Here is an 18,241-nt window from a genome sequence, read left to right as displayed (position 1 = left end):
TTATTATATCTTTTCTGGCTGGGGCCCGTCGGCGGCCCACAGGCAACCCAACTCATAAACAGGCTCAGGTTGGGCAGCCATTTCAGTAAAAATGACGCGGCCCGACCCACCCACTAATATTGCGGCCCGGCTCGGGTCTGCCCGCAGGCGGCCCGGCTCGGGTCTGCCCGCAGGCGGCCCGAGCCCGCCCGATTGCCATCCTAGTTCAAGTGGTCCAATTTTCACTCAAAACGTGCCAGAATCCGACCCAAAACCCGACGGGTATCGGGTCGGATCCGGGTCGGCCCGACCCATTGACACCCTGACATCAAGTTGATCAAGCTTTTTGATTCTTGATTGGAACAAGTTATAGATGCACAGATCTAAGAGTGTTCAAACTTGGGTTTACGTTTTTCAACAAATGCTTTCATACCTTCTTTTTGATCGTTCTGCATAAAAAGATGAACCCATCAGCATCTCGGAGAGCTTTTCGATCATAATAGAGCGAGATGAAGAAAAATGTAAATCAAACTCAACTGTACCAAACAACAAATGAAACAATCTTTTCTCGAATTCTAATCCCTGGCTAAGAGGTAATTCATAAGCTAGAAAAGGAGGAGGAAAAAAATATTTCAGCCAGAATGACAAGAGCCGGATGGGTTTTAAAAAGAGCAGCACCTAAATTGACAGCTTCCTTCGCTGCCTTGGTGGCCAATTTCGGTTTGGTTGAGATTGAATCTGCCAAAGCTAGCGATTCTTTAATTAGCTCTTCGTGGCCTCCATCAACGATTCTTCAGATTCAACAATCGCAAAAGAGAGTGGATTCAGTTTACAGTTTAAAATTAATCACTGTTTTATAGTTTCTACTCAATTCTTTATCACTTTTCGACAAACCTAGATATCAAACCCCACTCATATGCTTGTTGGGAGCTAAAGGTTTTTCCAGTTAAGACGTATTCCATCGCTTTTGATTTCCCAATCGCTTTGACCAGTCTTTGAGTACCTCCTGCCCCAGGGATGACACCTAACTAGTTTTTATTAGGGGGCGAATTGGATTGAACATGAGGAGGACAAAAATCAGGCGGGGTCGCAGTATTTTACTTTTTTCTGTTTCTTATAGATCTTATCTACTCGCATTAATTTCTGGTTGACCAAACTTTGCATCTTTCGAAGCTAAAATTATATCACACCTACATGCACAAAAATCATAATGAAAAAAGAGATATCAGCGATAAGGGAGAAAACATCCGAACAAGGCATCCGCTCCAAGACTCACATCATAGCCAGTTCACAACCCCCGCCAAGTGCATAACCACTCACGGCAGCCACGATTGGGACTCTAAAAGAGCTGATTTTCTCCGACCAGAACTTGAGGAAGTCAGAATCATAAACCTCGGCCAAGGACCTGTTGGCCATCTCGGTGATGTCGGCGCCGGCTGCAAATGATTTTTCAGAGCCAGTGATGACGAGACATCTGACTGGAGAGGAGGATGAATTGATTGAGCTCAAAAGCTCGTTTATTTCGGTGAATAGAGGCGACGAGAGTGCATTGAGTGCTTTCGGTCTGTTGAGAGTCAAGAGACCAACTGCTGGTGATGGGTTCGAATAAATGATGTTCTGGAAGCTCGTCTGGCTAGATTGGTACCGTCTCGTATGAGTGAGTGAACGGTGGGGCAAGCATGAAACGCTTCGTCGGATGGCCAAGAGCATCTTGAAATAGCAAGTGTGACGTCACCTGCTACAGGATCATTGCCGACGAGCTTAACGAAGCCTCTCGATCAGGGTCGGGGAGGCCCGACCCCGCGTACCGAAGGGACGTGGGCTGAGCTCGGGCCCGAAATCGCTAACCGGATCCGGCCCACTTGGAAAGGCGGGCTGGGCCGGGTCGGGTCAAAATGAGCCAAAGCTCTGCCCAGCCCACGGCCCAGAAAGCAGTATTCGGACTGGGCTCGCGTCGGGCTCGCGTCGGCCCACGGGCTCTGAGTAATGCAGCCGGGTGAGCCCAAGGGTGTTTAATTTTTATCAATGGAGGGCCGGAGGCACTTCTTTTTCTTGAGTTCAGTACTGAAACAATGATTATATGATATTTAAAATCATCAGCAGTTATCTTTTGAGAAAACAGCTCCGTGTATTCAAAGAATGATAATGCATATAGAAAACAAGTAGGAGAAACAAAATCAGGAATCATCCTCATTTTCCTCCTCGGACCCGCCAACTTGGGCCGGCCGGATTGTTCGGCCCCAACCCGGGACAAACATGGGCTTCCGTGGGCCGGGCCGCTGATGTGTTTTCTTTCATATAGGCCTGTCCGGGCCCGCCCCGAACCCAGGACGGGCTAGGGCTGCCCGCGGGCCGCCCAAGCCCACCTGCAACCTGAGCCGGACGGAGGGGCGCGAAGCACCACCGAGCTCCGAGGGACTTGTGTTAAGTTTGGCCCCTCAACAGCTCTGAGCGTGTGCAGCCTCTCCGTCAAACGCACGAAGTGCAGGAGAGGCTTCTATCCAAAATAAGCATGCCCGTGTGTCACCATTGGGGTTCTGAGGTACTTTTCTTTGTAAAAATCATGTAAAATACACTGAACTCCCCATGGGAAAATAATGCTGAGCAGGGTGTGCCCAATTTGGGGGTCTTCATCCCCATCAAGAAGGATTTTGAATTTTTCAAAAATTGTATGTGTAGGATTTTATACAAGCCAATTTTAGTCCAACATGCTTTGTTTTCTTCAAACCCAACCCTTCTTTATGTAATCAATAGAGGACGGGACTGACATCCCAGGATGGTAAATAGAAAATTTTTGGAGGAATTTCATGAAGGAGGGATCCTCATTGAGGTCCCAATAATCAACTTCAGTTCAACATTGAATGGGATATCTTACAATAGTTATAAAAGTCCTGTAGATTCTCAGTTCACATGAAATCATTCACTTAGGGTGTTCAAAGTTGACTTGCATAAAATCATAACACCATAAAATCATAAAATCTAAGCTGAAAAAAATATGTACCACCCAAACACTCATATTAGAGCAACATTTCTAAAATGGTACATATAAAATCATCATTTGAAAATTTTATGATTTTATGTATTGAAAAGTTTATGATTTCAACTTTGAACACTTTAACTGTATTTTTGAGTGCTAATTAGGCGGAAATGTTGATAGAAGCATGACCAATTTTAGTGTCTTGCTCCCTAACAAAAGTTTTACGTTTTTTGATATTATGACCATTACTTGCTTTTGTTACTATCAGTGGAGAAAAAACTGCAAGCCTTTCAAGGGAGAACTTAAAAGAACCACCCAACAAGTTTTGTCTTGTTTGAAAAGGTCACAGAGGATGAGTCATCTCAGAGGTCCAATGATAGATGTTATTAGGGTGTTTCACAATAAGGATACCCAGGAAAGAGTTGGAGCGCTTGCCAGTATTGCTACATGCTGCTTGGGGTGCTTTATGGCTTGTACTTCAGGCTAAATTTTAAGCAAGGATGTCACCCCCAAGTAACCAAATTTGGTGCTACAGGAACTTAAGCAAGAATTCTTATTGTGAAACCCCCTGTTATTATGGCCTAAATAGTCACATAATAAATGAAGATTTTGTTAGGCAATAAGTTGATGGGGGTTCATTTTAAAAAAAATTGTTGTTGCACCAGGAAAAAAAAATAGTCACTTGATGGCAAGTGACATGATGCAGCTTTGGTTTCTGCTCCAGAGCTACTCCAGCGCTGCTCCAAGTCTGCTCCACCAGCACTTTTAGAGCTTGCAGGACTGCAACAGAGCACTCAATGTGGCACAGTCAGCTGATCCTAATTTTTTTCCCAGGAACAGCTGATGCTCATCATAAGCTGAGCAGTAGGCATTGACTGAGCCTGGGCCAAAGCTGAGCATTGGCTGAGCCTGGGCCACAGCTGAGCATTGGATATTCCAAGCCTGATACAAACTCAAGTGTCAGCTGGACCAAGAATATTCCAAATCTGAGCATCAGCTTAGCCAACAATGGTCCAAAGCTGAGCATCATCTTGGAAAAGGCTTGTGCAGAGCTTAGGATCAGCTGGGACAATACTGTTCCAAAGATTAACACCAGCTGGGCCAAAACTTTTCAAAAGCTGAGCATCAGCTGAGCCAATGCTGGTACAAAGCTGAGCATTGGCTGAGCCAAGGCTGTTCTAAAGCTGAGTATCAGATGTTTTAAGACTATTCAAAAGATTAATATCACCTGAGCCAAGGCTGTTCCACAGCTGAGCATCAGCTGAGCATCAGCTGAGCATCAGCTGAGCCAAGGCTGGTCCACAGCTGAGCATCAGCTGAGCCAAGGCTGGTCCACAGCTGAGCATCAGCTGAGACAAGGCTGGTCCACAGCTGAGCATTGTCTTAGCCAAGGTTGGTCCACAGCTGAGCATCAGCTGAGCCAAGGCTGGTCCACAGATGAGCATAAGCTGTTACAGGAGTGGTCAGACTCATAATCTGAGCATTGGCTGGGCCGAGATTTATCCAAAGCTGAAAATCAGCTAAGCCAATACTACTGGTCCAAAGCTGAGCATTGGCTGGGCCAATGATAGTCCTAGTATGAGTCTAAGATGAGCCATGAGTGGAAAAAAGCTGAAACGCAGCTGGGCCAGGACTGGTTCTGATCTGGGCAACAAAGCTGAGCATGAGCTGGGCAACAAAGCTGAGCATAAGCTTGGAGCTAAAGCTGAGTATCAGCTGACCAGAAATGGGGATCAGTGGTGCCCATTGAAAACTGAGGATCTCCTGTGGAAATTCTGAAAGTGGTTAGATGGTGGGTAGATGATGGGTAGATGGTGGGTAGATGATGGGTAGCCCGCTGGAGCTGGCATGATGTCACTTGTCATCAAGTGACTTTTTTTTTTTCCTGGTGTTGTGGGAGATGACTCAAGTATCAGGTTCACAATTTCAGATAGATTTGTTTTTTGGTGGGAATTCATGTCATCTGGAAGGCTTGATGTCAATGGGTTATTTGCAATCTATATTCCTATCATGCCTATGCCATGGGGTGGTGTGTTCTTGGAGGTGCTATGCTAGCCAGGTTGGGACTGGGACCTATTGTACCTGGATGGGAATGTAACAGGACTCTGTATTTACAGCTGCAAAGCCCCCTTGGCCTCTAGTATATATTTAACTGTTATTATTAACATCTCTAACAATATTATTGTATTGTAATTGGTCTCACATTATTGACCACCAAAAAAAAAAAACTTACCAGGTACAACTTGCCAATCTTTATCCTGCGCTTTAATACAAAAAAATATTGATGAAGTATAGAAAAATTGATGGTAGATTGTCATTTTATAAAGTGTGTTAGCCATATTATTTTACTACATTTCTAATCTTATTAAAGATATATTTTGCTATTACATGCTATCAATAGTGAAATTCATCTCACTGTTTGCAATTGACAAAAAACTTCAAAAGTGAGGCCCCTTGCAAACCACGTATGCGACAAATGACATGCACATAGGAGCCCCACAATTTGCAAATTTTTCATGGGATGTATTTTATATTTTATATTTCATATCACAGATTAACAGTAGATTTATAAGATCAGAACCCCTTCGGGTTGACTCGGTGGGTGATTTTGGTAAAATGAGGCCTGGGTAAGAAGAACGAAGACAAGAATCGTTTTGAATGTCAGGGACTTGATCAAAACATAGTGAGGAAACCAGCAGCTACGATCTTACACTTTGTGTATGCCTTTCCGGTATCCTTTGGACCGGGCTGAGAAGACGAAGTATTTGTCCCTCGGAGTCATGTCGGCTTCAGTAGGCAACTCCATAGCTTTTGTCTATAATCCAGAAACGTGATCGGGACAGGGTAAATTTTGGCTGATTGAGTGGCCCTGGAAAGTTTCGTTTGGAGTGATTCTTACCAATGCACCACACTGAACACCGCTGTCTTTAACGGCTTGGATAACCGAATCGACCTCTCTCAGTCGTTTCCTGAGGTTAGCTTTCCGGGTAGTCGATAGTCGCCAAGGAATCTTGCTTTGTAAAAAATGAAGCCATTCTTCAAGTCAATAATTGGAAAATGCAAGTGATGGTTCTTGTCAAAAATTCACCGACCTCAATCGTCCGCCCTCGGCAATGTTGGAAGAATGGAAAGCAGCCCGAGTCAGCTGAGCTGTCGGGTTCGGGGATAGTAACTGGGTCGCCGAAGGTCGAGACAAGACTTTGAAGAAGATCGGAAGCATCATGGTCTACGGCTGTTGGTTTCGTCTGCGCTGCTTGATGCCACCCGGTTCCCGCTGCCGGAATTCGTGGGCCAAGGGTGGGACCCGGGGTTCGGGACGGGGCATGAGGCTGGTCCCGAAGCACAGACCCCGGACTGATCGGGGCATGCCCTGAACCCCGGGGATGGAACCAAAAAAAAATTCAACCCCTGAGGGGAATCTAGTCCTCGCCGCTGGAGCCTCGGAACATAGTCGAGGGGGAGGCCGGTGATGGCGAGCATAGGGGTAGGCTTAAAAACATACTGATGGCAAATTGAAAGCAATTTGCAATTGTGTATGATCTAAAAAAAAAAACTATCTTTTTCCTTCCAAACACCCTGATAACCCATGTGCATGATCACAGAGGATCAAACTTGTACATGATGACAAAATTTGACCCTTGCCAACCCAACCCATGAGGGCGGTCAGGTCTCAATAGCAATTTTTATGAAATCATCTTTCAAGACTGGCCCATGAGCCAGCCTGCCCCAACCCGCCCCATTTTTGATGGGTCGGGTCATGGGGCAGGTCTTGATATTTTGAAACTCCAACCCAACTAGAGATAGTCATTTGGTACCCGCAGGAGGTACCTAGTACCGCTTGGCGGGTACCCCCTTGCACCCGCCTCGCACCCGCGCAGCGGTTCCGGGTGGGGTACTAGGTACCGGGTTTTGGCCAGAAAGCGGTGCGGTACCCGGGTACCGCCTACAAGTACCTCCCACCCCCTGGGGGATTGAGAGCCTGGACTTGGTAGATCCAGCTTGGCAAAGGCCTCCCAGTAAGCTGGGAGGATTCCTCTTGGCGTATCCAGCTCGCCAAGGGGACTCCTCCCGCGGAGCTGGATACATATATTGTATCCAGCTTGCGTACGCCGAAGAACCTCTTGATGAGCTGGAGAGGAGTCCCCTAGCCAAGCTGGATACATATGTATCCAGCTCGCCGAGAGGAATCTTCCAAGGGAACTGGATGTGTCCAGCTCGCGGTGAGACCTCACTAGCCAAGCTGGATATTGTGTATCCATCTTGGTGAGGGATGAGTCATCTTGGAAAGCTGGATACATATTATGTATCCAGCTTAGCAAGGGATGTCCACCGGGCAAGATGGACACATATCCAGCTCACTGGGTGGACTTGCCTCTTTGACCGGAGCCATTCCTCCGGTCGAAGAGGTGTACATGCCTCCAATTGGATGGATCAATTCCTCCAGTCAGAGGTGTGTATTCCTCCTCAACCGGAGGGATTCCTCCGGTCAAAGAGGAGAGCCAGTGCTTGCTGGGAGGAGTCCCTCCCGGCAAACAGTGGTCTTTTCGCCCTCCAGCTTGTCGCAAAGGGCGGCAAAAAACTGGATGGAGAAAGCAGGACAGCAGGACTCTGCCACACCAAAAAATATCACAGGTGGTACCCGCGGTACCCGTGGTACCTCCCAGGCAATGCCGGGTGCGGTACTAGGTAGCAGAAATTGGCCAAAAAGCGGTGCAGTACCCGGGTCCCAAATGACTATCTCTCAACCCAACCCGCCCCGGCCCATTTACAAATGGGGCAGGGCGGGTTGGAAATTTTCCAACCCAACCCAGCCCAGGCGGTCTCAAGGCCAATGTGGAATAGCAATTCAAGCGCATGGATTGCCAACCTTGTGAGCTCCGTCAAGCTAGGACCAGTCCTGTCCAGCTGTCCTTCCCCGCACCCAGGTGTCTGCTGATCAGCGCCGCTCCTGCTACCCCTTGCAAATGCCCCGCAAGGCCCCCTGTCAGCTGCAACAAAATCCTGTTTGGTGTCAGCCCTTGCACTTGGCCAAGCGCCATTAATGCCCTGGCCGCCCAGGACGGCGACAAGCTTCTTCTGAGGCTCTTGGTCCCTCCACAATCTTCCCACAGGGAGAGGGTGGAAGTGGGCAGGATTTGGTAGTAGGCCTTGATGACCAGCCGGCGGGCCTTTTTGGAGGAGATGTGGTGGGAGGCCGCGGAGTGGATGTTGCTGGTGTGCTTTCCAAGCAGGTGGGCATGGAAGTGTTTGAGGGCAAGGGGGAGGAGGGGCAGGTCCTTATTTGCCTCAAGGAATGGTACCAAGCCTTTGATGGCCCATTGTAAACCCCTGTTATTATCATTTCAATCATTGGGAGTCACATATACAAGATTAAAATATACATATTGTGTTTTTTCAAGAATCTTGGATTTTTTTTGTTTTGTTGTATGGATTTGTTTTCTGATTCAAGATTAACTTTGGGCTCAATTATCCCACATCTCTCTTGTCCTTGCAGCTGGTGTAAAAATCCCGGGCTCCGTCAGCCCCTCTGTTCAGGCTGAGGGCAGCTGTCCAGCACCATGAGGAGGGGCAGGAGGGGCATTCTTATGGCTCTGGTTCCAAATTAAAGATGATGATTGGGTACCTGGTACCGCCTGGCGGGTGCGGCGAGTGCCTGTTGGGTACCCGCCGGCGTGTACCAGGTGCCTGTTTTTTGGGTGGTAAAATCTGCAGGTACCTGGGTACCGCCTCCCCCACACCCCTGCTGCGTGGACATGCCACCAGGGGGGAATGTGTTGCACTCTCTAGGGAGTGCCAAGCCGTAATTTTGTATGAAATGGGGTCTGATGTGAGTCAAATGTGAACTTCAACTCTTTTTCACTTTCTTCCAAATACAAGGGTAACTGTAGGTCAAGTTGTTTTGGAATGATCTGTAACTCAATTCCAACACATGAACATCTCTTGGCTGAAGTTTTGTGTTAGGTTCATCATGATAACAACTGTGGAATTGAGCTTCAATGCACACAAGTGTTTCCAAAAATATACCTATCTGTATTCTAAAATACATCCTCATCCAAGTGAGGGGGAATAATTTTCATTGCAGATCTTTTCAGTCAAAAAACCCATAAAATCATACCATGCAACATAATTTTGAAATGTGGAAACTTCAGAGGATCAGCCAACTGGCTGATGAATCCTTGCAGCATATTTCTTCCATGCGGATTCCCTATATTAAAATGGAAAGAAAGTGGTTTGCCATCAACTTTCTATTCTTCAAGTATCAATCAGTGTCAGAGCAAGGAAAACCTGTGTAACATGCAATTTTCCTCCCATAAATATGAAATATGAAAATGCTGGAGTCAATTTTACCTACCATTTTTTCCAAGGGATGAACCAGAAAACAATGTTGAATTGTGAATTTTGAAGAGTTGTCAATTTGGGAATATACACCTTGCCTAATACATAACTACACACTGTACAATTTTTTTTTATAAATTGAAATACAATTGACTGAAAAATGCATGTTCTAGAGGCCTAAACAAAGCTTCTCAAGGGAAACACGGTAGATTGTTGGATATTCACAAGTGCATCAATATTCCCTTGCTCCTGGAGCTAGCTGGAGAAATAATTCAAAATCTGGTCTGAGAAATCCAAGGTGAGTGGTGAATTATTGAATCATAATGCCCACACAAATACCGATGTTGGTAACACATTTTTTCTTGTAAATTTATCATCTTTAGATGTTATACCCAGCCATATTACGTGAATCTCCTCCTATCTACCTTTGTTTTGATTTGCATGGTTCAAAAAAATGTCTCTGATTGCTCTCATCACATGGTACTTGTGTAGCACCACCTGTTAGTTAATACTTCTACACTGCAGACCTGCTTTATCCAGAACACTCAAAATAAGTGGCCTTCAGAAAGCAGGATTTGCCCAAATATGTGAGGAAAGTAAGTAAAAAAACTGGTGTCTGGTGGTTTGAAGGTTGGTACAAGTGAACTATGGGCACGGGGGTACACTTGGATTGGCTCAGAATTCCCCTTTATTACCAGGGAGGGGTTTTTTATTTTGTAATTTCCACCCTCATGTTTGGGCAAACATCAGGGTGGACATTGGCCAGAAGTTTACCCATGTAACCAAAATTGATGACCAGTGTGTGTTTTTCATTGCTCTGGGAAAGTCCCAGCTCAATATCCACCACATTCTGGCCATCCAACTGGGCTTTTCCGAGCTTGGTGAACAGTATTTACTGCCTGCCAAGCTCAGAAAGGCCTGCGCAATGTGCAGCATGTGCTGGTCATCAGGTTGTTGCTTCCCCAACTCGGGGAACCCTGTAATTTGTCCACCACAACGTTTGGCCGAACATTGTGGTGGAAAAGTGCAGTGGACATCAACCCGCTGCCTCCCCGAGCTCAAATCCAATGACCAGCACCTACTGGCCATCACATGGGTGAATTCCGAGCCCAATGACCAACAGATACTGGTCATTGAGCCAGCCTTCCCAAGCTTGTTAGGCAATATATACTGTCCACCCAGCTCACAAAAGCGCAGCTGGATGGTCAGCATTCCCTGGCAGTTGAGCCAGGAATTACCCAGCACTATGTATAGTAGAAAGGGCCGCTCTCATAAATGAACAACATGTACTATTCATTAAGCTGAACTTTTAGCAGCACATCTGTGATCAAGTGGAGGATATCTTCACTCCATGACCGGTATAAAATAGTAATTGAGAAAAGAATACCTCCTATGAATGGAAATACAAACTGGTCATTGAGTGGAGGATATCTCCACTCATTGGCAGGAATACATGGTCAAAAATTGCAGGATTTCTATACTCCATGGCTCATACAGAGGATCATGGAGTGGAGTATTTCTCCAGTTGATTTCTTTACAAACCAGTAATGGATTGGAGGTATTCTCCACTTTATGGCCATAAAAAATGGTAATCAAGTGGAGGGTTTCTCCACTTGATGGCTAGTACACACCGGTCATTGGAGACCACCTGTGTGTACCAGACTATGAGTGGAGAACACTATTAGTTGAGTTTAACTCACCATAGAAAACAAGATGGGATAAAGATCAGACCAGCATGAGTTGAGTATGAACATATGAACAACTCTCAACTCATATCTGGCAGACTTCTAGAAAGAAATTACGGTCTGGCACTCTCTAGATAGTGCAACACATTCCTCCCTGGTGTGCCATGCAGCGGGGTCCCTGTGAAACTGGTTCAGACATGTCACACGTCCACTGTAGCTGCATGTACAAATGCAGCCCACTACCGCCTACGTGGCCCTCAGTGGGTGGATGAAAATCGGGGGGCGGCGCCCCAGGGACTAGTGCGCCAGCGCGGCATCCATCTGGCCGCTCCCCCCAATGCAGGTTTCTGCATCTGACACAGTTGGGACTAGGCTGCGCCTGGGGCTCTACCGTACTGGGAGCCCCTTTTTGTTGGCCTATAGGCCTACTGTGTGTGGGACCAAGAGAGGACAAGGTTTCTTCAATGCGCCAGAGGGTAGAGACTCTGTCAAATCAGGGACCGCCTCCAAGCAAGGCAGAAACCTAGACTGCCCAGGGAGTGGGGTTTGAGGCGCTAAGCCCCAAGCCTTCGAAGTCTACCCCCCGCAGTGCTTAGGGTGTGTGGGCGGAGCAAAAAAGATCTTCAGGATACGTAGTTTCCTGAAGATGAGTAGCAAACAGAAGTGGGAGCTAGGAGAAAAATCCCTGGCTTCACTTCTTTCTCTGTCTTGGTCTTCTTAAGAAGGCCACAACTCCCTGACTCTTCTGGAGTTAGGGACCATCTCTTCCAGAGCTGCTAGTGTCTGTCCTTTGGCTAGCCTAGCCTGCACAGCATGATGTAGCTGACAGCTCCAGTGCGGTAGAGTCTTGTCTGACATGCAAGACTCTTGTGCCAAAGTCACTGGCTCACCTCTGGCTACATGGACACCGGGGACCTCTGAGCTACGCTCTGCCTGTCACCTAACATCATCCTGTCTGTTTGCATCCTTCCCCAATCATCATCTTCCCACCCATGGCGCCCCCACTAGCAAGCAAAGAAGACCCGGGTATACCACCAAGGGTACCGATGGTACCAGGTACCAAATTTTGGTCAAAAATAAACCAAGTACCCGGACTTGTGGCGGGTACCTGAATCCCAATCATCATCTTTAACGACCTTGCAACGTTTGCACCTACTGCAACCTTTGTCTCAATGAGGCTGGTACTAACCCTAGCGGCAAAATTAAACTGGAGAGTATATTCTTTTGATTTTGTTACAGCCTATCTAAACGCCCCAATTGATGAAGAGGTGTGGGTCAAAGCCCCCAAAGGGATGACAGTCAAACCAGGAGAATCCCTTCTTCTCCACGAAGCTCTGTATGGCACAAAGCAAGCAGCGCGCTGCTGTTGGCTACATCTCAAAGGAGTCCTGAAAGACCTTGGTTTTGAAGCAAGTCAGTACAAAAACTTTCTCTACACAGTGAAACACAAAGATAAGCACGGTATTGTTTGGATACATGTGGACGATGGCATTGTTATGGGATCCTCTGCAGCGCTACTGAGGTCTTTGGAAGAAGGTTTGAAAGGCCTACTAAAGATAAAATGGTCTGACAGTTTAGATTCAATTGTAGGCCTTGATATAAACAGGAATCAATCCGGTTTCCGCCTCCAACAATCAAAACTCATCAGCAACATTCTGAATCCCCATTGGGATGGAGCCTTCAAGACAAAAACTCCGCTACCTGCCTCAGTGGATCCAATTACTGACACCTCTGGTGACTCTTCCACATCTACTAAGTATCTTTCCATCATTGGCATGTTCAGCTACCTGGCTGTAGGCAGCTGACCAGATATTTGTTTCTCAGTGAACCTTTTAGCACACTTCTCAGCTAACCCGGCACCAACTCACTGGAAAGCAGTATGGAACCTTATAGGTTACCTAGCTGATTCTCAGGACCTGTTCTTGGACTTGTACCCGGACAGCGGGGACCATCCGCTGAAGTGTTTCTGTGACACATTGTGGGGAGGTGAATTTGTGAAGTCCACGTATGGAATCCTTGTGACTTTCTATGGATGCTTGATCCTATGGACTTCAAGGTGTTTTGCAACAATTGCGGCCTTGACGTGTCACGCCGAGTACATGGCGCTAGGGATAGGCACAAGACAGATGCTGTGGGTTTGGCATCTCCTCAGTGATGTCCTTAAAAAGAATTACACGGGCCTAATGCATTGCGACAACCAAGCGGCCATACAAGTAAGCACAGATGATTCAGCCAACAAAAGAGCAAGACATGTAGATCACAAATTCTACCTCACAAAGCAAGCACTACACAAGAAGAAAACTGATCTTATCTGGGTTCCCACCAAAGAGCAACTAGCAGATATTTTCACCAAGGCTTTGGGAAGAGAGGCTTTCAAATTTTTCCGGGGGAGGATTATGGGAGGATAATAGTGTCAGGATTGTAACCCCAGACTAGGTTACCGTTAGAGCTCTCCTAGACCCCCTTCAATCTACATGTATATAAAATTGTCTCTCAGTTTCTCTACATGTAATAGGGGGGGGACAAAAATAAAATTTTAGAGTCAATTTTAAGGCCTTTATCAACAAATTTCTAAAAATCTGGCAAGTTGTACAGGACTGGGTGTCCCCTGAGAATCAGTGCAAGTTCTTCATTTTTCAAAAAATTGCTCATAAAGGCCTTAAAATTAGCTCTCAAGTTTTATTTTTATCCTATTGTGAACCCCCCTCATAGGGGAGATCACAATAGGATAAAAGTAAAATTTTAGAGTCAATTTTAAGGTCTTTATCAACAAATTTTTAAAAATCTGGCAAGGTGTACAGGACTGGGTATCCCCTGAGAATCAGAGCAACATCTTTATTTTTGTTTTTTAAAAAATTGTTCATAAAGGCCTTAAAATTAGCTCTCAAGTTTTATTTTTAATAGGGGGGTTCACAATAGGATAGAAGTAAAATTTTAGAGTCAATTTTAAGGTCTTTATCAACAAATTTTTAAAAATCTGGCAAGGTGTGCAGGACTGGGTATCCCCTGAGAATCAGAGCAACGTCTTTATTTTTTAAAAAGTTGTTCATAAAGGCCTTAAAATTAGCTCTAAAGTTTTATTTTTATCCTATTGTGAACCCCCCTAATGTGATTGTGCGCATCCTCTTGTCCGTTTCTCATCACTTTAGTAAAATAATCCGGAACCCAAGCTTGTCCAAGACACCGCATCACAGGAAAGTGCACGTACACTGCACGACCAGTTTTGAGATTCTGATCGAACTCCCCAACCGGGGCCAATCGAAATAACCACACTCGCGCCAGTCTATGCAGATGCTATGCGAGTAAGTTTTCCCCCCCCCTCCCTCAGTCTCTCAGCCCTCTGCGCCAAGCGAGGATATAAGCGAGCTTTAAATCATGTAAACAAATGAATATGTGAATATGATTGACCATCTGAACGGAGGGATTCTGGGGTGCATACTTTATAAGCTGTGGCATGTCCCGTGATGATGCGACGGTGTTTGTAAATATGTATGTACATCGATTGGATCCCGAAGTAAGTTTTGATTAATGGATACAAACTATACAAACTGGTTGTTTGATCGAAGATATTCATATCAAAATTCCCCCATGCAAGGCTTTTCCCGTTCCCATTGTTTATACATGTATGATCTTCGTTTGGCCAAAGTCCGGTCGGGGCGGTGAAGGGCGGTGACCAAGGAGACTGACAATCGATTGAATTTGAATCCGATGATGTCAATCGGGATGCTCGCTGGATAAAGATAAGGGTTATGTTTGAAGCCATGCACATAGGTTTTGGGGACTGGGTTTTGAAGTGAACGCCGGGCTGCGGGTTGTCGGAAAAGAAGAGGAATCTGGAGTGTCTGATGGCTATATAACCTCCGCTCAGGTTCTACTATTTCCTCCCACCAGCACAAAGATCCGCAAACCCGAAATCCCAAGTCGTACAAGCAAACCTTCGAGTACTGCCTTAAAGCTCAACTCAACAAACCTTTTTATCACCACGAGAAGATGAATCCCTGCTCTGGAAACTGCTCCTGCGGTGCTTGTACGTTGTTGCCTACCCGAACCTTCCTCTAATCGCCTTCGTCAAAGATGATGTCTAACTTCTTTCATGTTTATGTTTCTAGCGTGCTCCTGCAGCAATTGCTCTTCTCACAAGAAATGAAGGTATGACGTGGGTTAATCCACTGCTGATGAATGCGGTCTAGTGAGTGCGGAACCGCGTCCTATCTGTGACCAGCAATGAAAACCAACTTTTGTTTTTCCTTTTGCCCCCAGAAGCTCCAGCGGCGTTGCACGTATGGCCTGTTGCTCACTGCCTGCGAAGAGTAGCATTTTACCTAGAGATTCGCGCAGGGATTTTCACCATTTTCTTCATTACGTTCTAGCGTTGTATGCCGTTCCTCATCTCCCCCAGAGACTTCTTGGCTCATGTCTTTAAAATGAGAAGTTTTGCCTAGCCTCCGTCCTCCTTGCAAATATTTGCGTTGTGTTCCCGCGATTCTATTCTGCGAGCCAGACAAAGTTGTATCGCCAATGGTTCACAACGTTGTGCGAGTGTCAAGCCACTCTTGAGCAGCTATGAACTTCTAAGGCTGGATCTGATCAGCGAATATAGGGCATAGCTTTACAAGCAAATCTGGAAGTGAGGCTGCTTTCTGCCTGCGGCCTTTCGTGCCCACCTCGCGTCGGAGGGCCTTAGATAAGTTTCGTGCTTGGTGACCAAGACACACCACAATCGACTATCCTCCCCCTACACGGCAGTTGCACATCGCCGCCGAAGCGCCCAAAGTTCGGCCGTCAATTTGACGGACGCGCCCCAGCCATTCATGACCGTTCACATGCCGGCCTCCGGTCAACCGTCAAGCGGACCGCCGAACTTGGCGGCACCCCCGCCAATGCGCAATCAGAGAACGCGCTGGCGAAACATAGGGCACCTTGACCCATCCGGCAACTCGCCGTCCAACCCGAGACCCTACAAAAACCGGTCAGGGCTTTTTGACCGCCCTTTGACCACAAATCGCCGGCGATTTGCCTGTTAATCACGCAGGTTTGACCCAGTTTGTTGGGTCGACTCGCATGGCACTCTCAAAAAGTTTTTATGGCCGCCAGGGCACTTTTTTTTGGTTTTTATGGTTTTTTTACATTGCTTTTGTTCTTTTTTTGGCTCTTCTATGTTTTTTTTTCAGCTTTTTCTATGAATAAATGACAAGAGGGAAATGGGAGAGAAAAATCAATTTGATACCGAGCTAGAGGGAGAGTGCGGCTTCTCTTTCCAGAAGCGCCAACAACTCTGCCTGCGGTGGTTCGTCCCCATACTTATTTATACGCGGAGGGCACACCTGAGCATCATCCGGCGAGTCCGGGGCAGGGCTGAGTCTGTCGAGGCCATAGACCGAGCAGGCCGTTGCTTCGTTGCCACTAAAGAGGGTCGTGTTGATGTCGAACCCGACAATCGTGCCTGAGGGAACGCCAAGCTCGATGATCACCCTTTATGGAGACGGCAACGATCGAGCTGCCCAATGCCTTGCTTGACAACTCTGCGGGGGAGAAGCAAATGAGGAGCATCAGCCTCTCGGTCTCTCAGCCACACCACCCAGTTCTCGAGGACCAACCGATAACAGAGCCGAAGTGCTGCTCGAACTCAGCCGGTGTGGAACTACTCTGAGGGAAGAATAGAGCTTGAGAGGGATTTGGTGCTTGAAGGGCTGCCTCTCAGGGGAACAAGAAAAAGAATATAAGAGTATGGACTCTTAAGGAAAGGTGTGGCTATAGAGGATTCTTGAGGTATGTCTAAGGGTTTAATTTCTACTAATCTAATAGCAAGGTAAAGGTAATGTAAAGTCTGTCCAACCTGATATATTTGGCATAGACTTATCAAGCTTGTCCACTCTGATTTAATGGCATAAGCTAGGCTAGTGAATGGTGACCAGTTATCTGAATTTCTGGGGCAGGATCTGATGGGGGACAAAAGGTAGGGCCAAAGAGGGCAGACTATATACAAAATATTATGGGGCTGAGTTGTGGTTGGAAGAAAAGATGAAACAGGGAAAATTCTCAATCAAGGGGCTGAGGCTGAAACTACTATGGAGATGGGAAGTTCTGAGAAGAGGCTGAAATGTGGAGAGACAATGAAACATCACAACAAGGGTTTACATATCACATGAGAGTCTGAAAAGGGAAGGGCTGAAACCAAAGGGGACAAGGGGTAACCAAGATGGGATCTCTATGGTTATTACATGTGTGGCTAATCCTAATTGGGGTTGTTATGCTGGTTTGGGAAGGGAAGAAAAGATGGTCAATGTCCAGGGTCTTTCCTAATAGTCTGGCTCTGTCTGATGGGTGACTTTCTCCCACTTGTGCCTAGCTGGGAGCCTGAGAAATACTGAGTTGGTGTAGGTGGGTATCCAGAAGGTGGGGAAAAAGGGTGAAGAGAGAAAGGGGGGCCTGTTGATGGGTATGAGTTGTCCTGGCCTTGATCCTTAAGGGAGGTGGGTGCTTGAGTATTCCAGAGAGGGTTATATTGAGGGGAAAAGACTTAAACTTTGGTGCCATATTCAGGATTGGCTTACCACACCGGCGGGATGGGCTCATCATGGGCTTGGCGTGGTTGGCTGATGCGGTGTTCCCTCAGCTTGGAGGCCGTGATGAGAAGAAAAGGCCTGGCCATCAGTGACCGCACAAATCTCGGCGGGTCCTTGCAACGTTCCCTGTGGTTGGAAAGATCGACCAATAGTAAAAATAAGCTCAGAAGCAAGCAGGCAAGGAGGAAGACGAGGAGGAGCAATAGTTGAACGTGGCTCGGAAGAAGCCGATGGAGCCGAGTGAGGTGCGGAGCTCGATGGAGGATGTGAGAGCCGAGCGAGGTGCGGAGCTTGATGGAGGATGTGATGTGGAGGTGGGCGTGCTGTGGATGGGGTGTGGGCCGGGCAAGGAGGAGGCAGGGGCAGAGGGACACATCTGAGGATGTGGGTTGGTGAGGGTGGGGCAGATGGAGGGTGGCGGTGATCCGATGAGCGGACTTGGAAAAAATGAGAGGGCCGAGGGTGACGTGTCCCTCTGATGGGCGGACTTTGTCTTGGCCCTCTGCCCTTTTTTTGGGGTTAGCCTGGAGGCCGGCATCTTGCCACTGTTCCCACCGGCTGTTGTCAGGTCAAGCGCGTTCGTCGGCCAACCGACCCCAGGCAAGTTATGTTAAACTTGCCTGAAGTCAAGTGCCGGCTGTTCAGCTGTTAATTTGGCTGGCAGTTTGACGGCTGACTGGAGGCCGACAGGTGGGCGG

General features: G+C 47.0%; 3 protein-coding genes across 3 annotated transcripts; 1 reads left to right on the top strand and 2 right to left on the bottom strand.

Annotated features, from left to right (window-relative positions):
* Positions 1-362: 362 nt before the first annotated feature.
* PtA15_7A633 (uncharacterized protein) lies at positions 363-1,689 on the bottom strand (the record flags this gene model as incomplete). Its single annotated transcript, XM_053171260.1, has 6 exons — positions 363-428; positions 517-584; positions 658-770; positions 874-1,007; positions 1,115-1,169; positions 1,256-1,689. 6 exons carry the CDS (start codon positions 1,687-1,689, stop codon positions 363-365), a joined length of 870 nt encoding a protein of 289 aa, XP_053022459.1.
* Positions 1,690-5,530: 3,841 nt separating this feature from the next.
* Positions 5,531-6,179, bottom strand: PtA15_7A632 (uncharacterized protein; the record flags this gene model as incomplete). Its single annotated transcript, XM_053171259.1, has 4 exons — positions 5,531-5,579; positions 5,668-5,771; positions 5,856-5,970; positions 6,049-6,179. 4 exons carry the CDS (start codon positions 6,177-6,179, stop codon positions 5,531-5,533), a joined length of 399 nt encoding a protein of 132 aa, XP_053022458.1.
* Positions 6,180-14,738: 8,559 nt separating this feature from the next.
* PtA15_7A631 (uncharacterized protein) lies at positions 14,739-15,036 on the top strand (the record flags this gene model as incomplete). Its single annotated transcript, XM_053171258.1, has 2 exons — positions 14,739-14,748; positions 14,846-15,036. 2 exons carry the CDS (start codon positions 14,739-14,741, stop codon positions 15,034-15,036), a joined length of 201 nt encoding a protein of 66 aa, XP_053022457.1.
* Positions 15,037-18,241: the final 3,205 nt, after the last annotated feature.

This window comes from Puccinia triticina, chromosome 7A (assembly GCF_026914185.1).
Source record: "Puccinia triticina chromosome 7A, complete sequence".
NCBI classification, from domain to species: domain Eukaryota; kingdom Fungi; phylum Basidiomycota; class Pucciniomycetes; order Pucciniales; family Pucciniaceae; genus Puccinia; species Puccinia triticina.
The sequence above is the reverse complement of the archived record's forward strand: the minus strand, read 5'-3'. Positions and strand labels throughout refer to the sequence as shown.